Raw genomic sequence first — 7448 nt, forward strand, 5'->3', positions numbered from 1 at the left:
TATATTAAAAAAAACTACAAGCAACCCTGAAATTGACAGGAATAAGTAAAATTCCACCCTGTTTCAAGAATTCGTGTCTTTTAATAAAATTCGCTCTTATTTACGTAGCATTATTCGATTGCGGGGGTTGTAAACCTTGTTGCGAGTCAAATATTTTTATTTCCTTGATCGATTATATTAAAAAAAACTACAAGCAACCCTGAAATTGACAGGTATAAGTAAAATTCCACCCTGTTTCAAGAATTCGTGTCTTTTAATAAAATTCGCTCTTATTTACGTAGCATTATTCGATTGCGGGGGTTGTAAACCTTGTTGCGAGTCAAATATTTTTATTTCCTTGATCGATTATATTAAAAAAAACTACAAGCAACCCTGAAATTGACAGGTATAAGTAAAATTCCACCCTGTTTCAAGAATTCGTGTCTTTTAATAAAATTCGCTCTTATTTACGTAGCATTATTCGATTGCGGGGGTTGTAAACCTTGTTGCGAGTCAAATATTTTTATTTCCTTGATCGATTATATTAAAAAAAACTACAAGCAACCCTGAAATTGACAGGTATAAGTAAAATTCCACCCTGTTTCAAAAATTCGTATTTTTTAAGAAAATTCGCTCTTATTTACGTAGCATTATTCGATTGCGGGGGTTGTAAACCTTGTTGTGAGTCAAATATTTCTGTCTTTGATCGATCATATCAATAGGATATACAAGCAACCCTTAAATTGCCAAGTATAAGATGTGCCTGGAAAGTTGTACCTAACAATAATTGACTTTATTGTTTAAAAAGCGTCTCAAAAAAATTCTAAAGTACTGTTTATTAGGACCACAAACTTAGAAATACAAAGGTATTGTGAATACATTCAAAATAGTCAAATTGTTTATTTCTTGCGACCACCACGTTCCTTAATCTGCAACTGTATAATTGCTCCAGTGGTAATGTTGTAATATGCGAGGGTGTTTGAATCTTTGAAAAACATCCCCTGTAAAAAAGCCATATAACACCCGAACAGACAATATAGACATCTACTTACGTCATAAAATAATTTCTGCTTAGCCGGCGGCATGGCGGTATCCTCTTGAACTTTGGCTTTCAAATTCCCGACAGTTTCGGAAAGTGGCATAATGAAAGTGAGCAGTTGTCCTGCCAATTTCCATTCCGTCTTTTCCGGTTGCAAAGGTATGGTAACTTTAATTGATACCGGATTCTGTGAACAAAATCGATTAGACACCCTTCACGCTAAAGGGTACGTACCGTGTTTCTTGCCAAAAATACTTCTTCAGGAATGAGAGAATCTTCGTTACGCATTTTCTTGTTGGAGGGTTCGTCCTCCATGCTGGCCTCCAGGGGGTGTTTAACATTTACGGCACCCACAGGTGTCATGTGAGACATTGTGGTGACGTATCCGGCCATTGGAGGTGCTGCCACTGTAATTAATTTTTGTATTTGTAGTAATTACGTAACGGTGGATACATACTCATCAAGGGTGGTGGCGCACGAATGGACGTTGGCATCATCATTATAGGTGACTGAGCTAATATTGAACCTTGAGTCGAAATTGTCAGGCCCATTTGGGGTGGTTGATTTGACGGTGCTTTAACAGGCTGTTGACACCATACGTTAGAGAAATTTTTATTAGTGTTATACTAACCGTTGGATTTGGATTAGCTTGTGGTTTTGCAGAAATAATAGCAGCGGCTTTGGCGGCTGCTGATGCTTTCGTGAGGACATTCTTCGGACCAATTTTTTCTTTTTCTTCATCTGGTAGTAACCCTTTGACCTTGTGGATTTGATGAATTTGTTCCTCAAGGGTAATATTTGCTCTGGCAGCTCGAGTGGCGGCTTCCACGCTTGAAGTGTGTCCATCCCAAGTCACCTTTTCATCTTTTCGGACATCTTCTTCACCAATTTTTTTACCGATTGCAGTTTCTTCATCACCCACACCAAAAATATCGGTACGCCGTTCCGCCAATTGTTTAAGACTCGCGTCGATAGCGCTACCTAAGACAGACAGTGCGAAATCGCTGCGCAAAGTGAACGGAATTCTTACCAGCAGCGTATACAGTGTCTTGGCTCATTTTATCTGTGACATGTTTGTCTCGTTGCTCCACCCAACGTGGATCTAACAAACCGATCCTCATGTGTTCTTGTACTTTACTCGCAGGGATCTTTTCGCCGGTGATTGGCGAAATAAGATAGTCATCACCGCCGACTGGACGAACTGGTTTATGCGCTGAAAACATAAATGTGCAGAAAACGCAAAGAAACACCACAAAAGCGCTAATACCTTGCTTCGGATCATACTTCTTAACTATCACCTTATCAGGAATCGGTGGTAAAGGCGGTTGCATAGACGTACCATGCCTTGGCTCACCATCCTCATCCGAACTCTCCTCCTCCATATCTTGCACTCTATTATCATCCTTGCGATGTCCGGTACGATCCACCATGTGACTAAGACCCTCGTCATTCCTCGTTGTCGCATCCTCCTCATCACTCTCCAACTGCATTTCAATATCCTCCCCTTCCTCGATACGTTCCTGAATCAACAGCCTGGCACCCACCTCTTCGGGAGTAGTCGGCGGCGGGAAATTACCAATCTCAAACTGCTGATAGTCGACAGTTTCGACAACGACAAAATCGTGCCAATCGATTTGCGCGTAGGCGACCCTTTCCCTTTCCAAAATCTCCTCCTCTCTGGCTCTTTGCGCCTCTTGATACTTGTGCCATTCCGCACGGTACTTGCTATTTTCCATCACACCCTGCGCGCTCTTGCAGTCGTCCCTTAAACGTTGCTGCATCCCTTTGGGCGGAATTAAAACCTTCGTGTACTGCTCGAGTAGCTTGGTGAAATACTGAAAAAGGGAGTGTTGCGGGCGTAGAAAGTCAAATTGGAAGTTACGCTGTTCGCGATTCATTAACTGTGTCAGAAACTGGCGACCGTTACGGGCTACGAACTGTGCTGTAAGCTTTACAATGTCCCTAAAATATAAATGTGTTACACATTCCACTAAACTACCCCCATAGTGTAAATTGTAAAGAAAAGAACAGAGAGACGACCTCAGATTTCATAGTTCTGGACCCGGCATATGAAAAGAGGGGCGCTGCGGTTGTGGGTTCTAACAGTGACCAATCACCATAAAGCTGACTGTTGTTGATAGATACACGGCAACAAATCTCGGAAACAACAACGTTGGTTATTTGAGGGTAACCATACCTATCTAGTAAACGCATTTGTACTATAAAATGGGTATTAGCTATCCTGAATGCTCACAGTTCAAAAAATTAAATGACTTTGGGATCTTTCTGGGGTTGTTACATTTGTATGACAGGTTCTAGCGTTCATTTCATATAAATTGAGACTTTAACACTAGGAGTTGACTGCTTAGTAGGTACTCTTGATGCACAGTAATTTTTTGAAAATTTCAGTTCGTCTGGTTGTGTAAACGGCGCCACGCAGGCATTATTTTGGTTTCAGCATCTTCAATATAAGGTTGGACCACTCTGTATATGAAAAGTCTCAATCTTTAAAGTAACTCTGGTTGGTTTTTTACGAATAAGCACAAAGTGTGATTGTTACTTTTGAATTTATTTTTCAGTATTTGTTTTTACTTTTAGAAATTTCAGTTTAATTTTATCGTTTTTGTAAATTGTTCAATGTAGATAAGGTTGTATCTGGTCGCTGCGATAAGAAGTTTAATTGTTAGGAGTATATCAGAGATGTTAAAAAAACGAGACTATTGTTATGAATAATCTCTACAACACTAGTATGTATGTATACAGTACGTATGTATAAAAATTCGTTAAGTCCCTTGTGAACAAGAGGCAAAGAGTGCACTATTTCAAAATTGTTTTTTCGATTTTAATAGCCCTTATGGACATTTCATGCCTTAAAGAGAATACAAACATGAAATAATTTTTAATTTCTGATCGAATGACACCCATACCAAGTCTGTAAGTGGTGTAGTTCCAGAGCCTTTGTGACTCAGACAGACAGACAAATTAAGAGCGTAAAAGTGCACTTTTTATTTTTTTTAAAGTGAAAGTGCACTAAAAATTGTTGTACTGTACTTACCTGTTGTTTTACCTCCTATGAAACAAAAAACAGTACGAATCACCCCAAGAGAGGGATAATTAATAACTAAAGAAACTAGAAAAAGCAAATGAGAGACATTCTCATCAATTACATTAATTTGTACATGTCAGTTATACTCAAATATTGAGGCTATCCTCAGATATTCTCGAATATCTGCAGATATCCACAGGATCTCGTTGGATATCCATGGACATCTTTGGATATCTACTCTGATTACAGAATACCGTTGGCACAATTCTTGAATTTGCAAAATACGCATGGAAGTTGTCTCACTATTCTATTCATTACACTCTGCAGTTACTTACAAGTCAAGGGCTGAAATAGAAGGGGGATCAGCTATAAATTCAAAATCCGTAGGTGGTTCCTTTGGTATAAACGGCTGTTCCACGGACTTAAGGATCTCCTGCTGCTTTTGTTGCGCAGAAGCCGACACTGTAAGCTTTGCTATAGCCCCTGGCAACGCAGCCGGAGTATCTTGAGCTGCAAATTCATCAGATCACAAAACGTCGAATAGAAATATGTGAAAATTTGATCATGTTCGTATCAGTTTTTCGCTCTCGTATTATTTTAGTCACAACACTCAAGACCGTACGAACAGTCGAATATTAATATATGGCTAGGTGTCATCCCGATTTGAGAATGAGAACGATAAAATCAAAGGCACTTACTTTTTCCTTCACGGAAATCGTTAACTTTGTGCTGATAATACGCGTGATACGGGTCGCCGGTGTTGAGAAAGTTAAACTTTGGGTTCCCCAACTCATTTTGTCTGATACGAGCTTCGAATTCGGGGCCATTTCTAGCAACGAAACTCGCTGTCTTATCGACGATGTCTATAAAGTGTATATCAGGAAAAATATTTCTAAATCTGTATTTGAGTACTTTGCTCTGTGAAACAATACCACAAAGGGGGGCTAAAGGATACTTCGAACTTCTGGTGGTGGATATATGATCCCGACAATGGGATTGATGGGTGCAGAGCTACTTTCCTGAGGAGTTTCTGTAGTTTCCACTGTTGTTGTTGCAGCTGGTATACCATTAGGAATTACCTCCAATACCGGCATTTTGATTACTGGGTTTTAAATCTGTAATACTTAGAAATTATTAAAGTGTATTCAATTGCTGCTAATTATTTTTAATTATAAAGCTTCGTGTTTTCATTTGACAAATGACATATGACAAATACAAAAATGGCGATGCCCTGAAGTTAGCGACATAAGTACAGGGTGATTCATTAGAAATGAAAATTTGTTGTTAATTGGTGTGCCATTTGCGGTATATTACTTTTTCCATTTTGAACAATTTGCACTAAAATATGTAAGAAACGTGACTGTTTCTAGTGTCAATTTATACTATGTGGCAAAACAGAAGCGGTCTTTGTAGTCATTATCGATGAATTGCTCCATTATTAGAATTATAAGGATGCATTAAATAAAACGTTGAATGTTGCTGTATACTTATAATTGTTTTTACGTTTTTCTTTAGGTAGATTATAAATAAGTAAACAATTTACTGAATGCATGACGATACAACTTCCAATTTTTTTTGATTTGCGGGAAATTCAAACGGTCATCACTTCTAAAGAATCACCTGGTATAAAAAGCAGTGACCTTAAAAAGTATTAATAACTCGTAATAATTAAAAATATTTAAACTACAATGATTGATATGTGCCAGTCTTCCCCTAGACACTGGACTGGCATGAAAAATTAAAGATAAAAAAATTTCTTCTAGGTCTTTTCATTTCCTGTTTGTACTGCAAGGCTAATTTTTTGTCTACTAGGAACTTTGTAGATCTGAATTCTTCTGTTGCTTATATTAATTCGAGTTCCTAGTTTTCTAAGGAAAGTCAGGATGTCCGTTCGGACAGCTTCAATAAACTCAGCGATAACTGGCTAGGGGTTGGAACTCATGTATATGAAATATATAGGTTTCGGTTCTGTACTACTTATAGGTTGACTGATTTTTTAAGGGTTCCGGTATCCAGTTTGTTTTTCGGTTTTTAATGGTACTAACATAATAACAGAATAAATTATTATTAATTATAGGAACAAAATATTGAAGTACATTGTCCTCTTGCATAAACATTATTTCAAAGATTTAATTGAAACTAGCTTACGTGTTCGTTTCAACTCTGTAACCTCACACATTCTTCAACCTTCTTACTGTTTTTGAGTCATTTTCGGTATTAGTAACTGTAAAATATTTTATATTTAGTTAGTTAAGTTAGTAAAAATTAGGGTGGAAGTTCTGAATAAATGTGAGAATTATGATTTTTGGCTTTTGAAATATAAATTTGTACTTTAACATTTTAGCAATCGAATACTGCTAACAGGAAAGGTCGATTTTTCTTAAAAATTAGGAATTTCTAAAAGGGGACGGGATTTTACTTATAATTGGCAATTGGAGGGTAGTTTTGTAGATCCTCTAAATACAGTAGATCAAGGAAATAAAAATATTGTCCCACAACAAAATTTATAACTCCCGAATCGAATAATGCTACGTAAGTAAGGGCGAATTTTCTTAAAAGTTGCGAATCTATGAACCTGGAAGGGATTTTACTTATACTTAGCAATTTAAAGGTTGCTTTTGGATTCTGTTAATATACTCGATGAAGAGAATCAAAATATTTGACCAACAACAAAATATACAACCCCCGTAAAGGTACACTGTTTGGCAGACAAGATCGAATTTTTTAAAAATTAGGAATCTCTAAAACGGGATGGAATTAAACTTATACTTACTATAAGGGTTGCTTGCAGATTCATTTAATATAATCGATCAAAGAAAAAAAAATATTTGACCCACAACAGAATTTACAACCCCCGCCATCGAATACTGCTACGTAAGAAAGAACGAATTTTCTTAAAAATTACGAATTTTTCGAACGGAATGGTATTTTACTTATAGTTGGCAATATAAGGGTTGCTTGTAGATTGTTTTACTATAATCGATCAAGGAAATAAAAAAAATTGACTCACTACTGAATTTACAACCCCGGCCATCGAATACTGATTCGTAAGTAAGAAAGAATTTTCTTAAAAAATACAAAATTTTGAAACGGGGTGGGATTTTACTTATACTTGGCAATATAAGGGTTGCTTGTAGATTCTTTTACTATAATCGATCAAGGAAATAAAAAAATTTGACCCACAACTGAATTTACAACCCCCGCCATCGAATACTGATACGTAAGTAATAAAGAATTTTCTTAAAAAATACAAAATTTTGAAACGGGGTGGGATTTTACTTATACTTGGCAATTTAAGGGTTGCTTGTACATTCTTTTAATATAATCGATCAATGAAATAAAGATAATTGACCCACAACCAAATTTACAACCCCCGCCATCGAA

At 37.0% G+C, this 7448-nt stretch overlaps 1 protein-coding gene across 3 annotated transcripts; it reads right to left on the bottom strand.

The window, feature by feature from the left end:
• Positions 1–796: 796 nt before the first annotated feature.
• On the bottom strand, positions 797–5271 carry LOC116180704 (splicing factor 3A subunit 1-like). 3 transcript variants are annotated; one of them, XM_031500822.1, is made up of 10 exons: positions 5020–5271; positions 4763–4927; positions 4400–4574; positions 2286–2980; positions 2049–2231; positions 1650–1999; positions 1476–1602; positions 1253–1425; positions 1032–1205; positions 797–980 (listed from the first exon to the last, which is right to left on the bottom strand). In XM_031500822.1, exons 1-10 carry the CDS (start codon positions 5156–5158, stop codon positions 879–881), a joined length of 2283 nt encoding a protein of 760 aa, XP_031356682.1. In that variant the 5' UTR covers positions 5159–5271; the 3' UTR covers positions 797–878. The 3 variants fall into 3 exon arrangements, with proteins under 3 accessions (XP_031356682.1, XP_031356681.1, XP_031356680.1); XM_031500821.1 differs by having other exon boundaries at positions 4977–5264; XM_031500820.1 differs by having other exon boundaries at positions 2049–2980.
• Between the last annotated feature and the right edge of the window lie 2177 nt (positions 5272–7448).

This window comes from Photinus pyralis, unplaced genomic scaffold (assembly GCF_008802855.1).
Source record: "Photinus pyralis isolate 1611_PpyrPB1 unplaced genomic scaffold, Ppyr1.3 Ppyr1.4_LG9, whole genome shotgun sequence".
Taxonomy (NCBI): Eukaryota; Metazoa; Arthropoda; class Insecta; order Coleoptera; family Lampyridae; genus Photinus; species Photinus pyralis.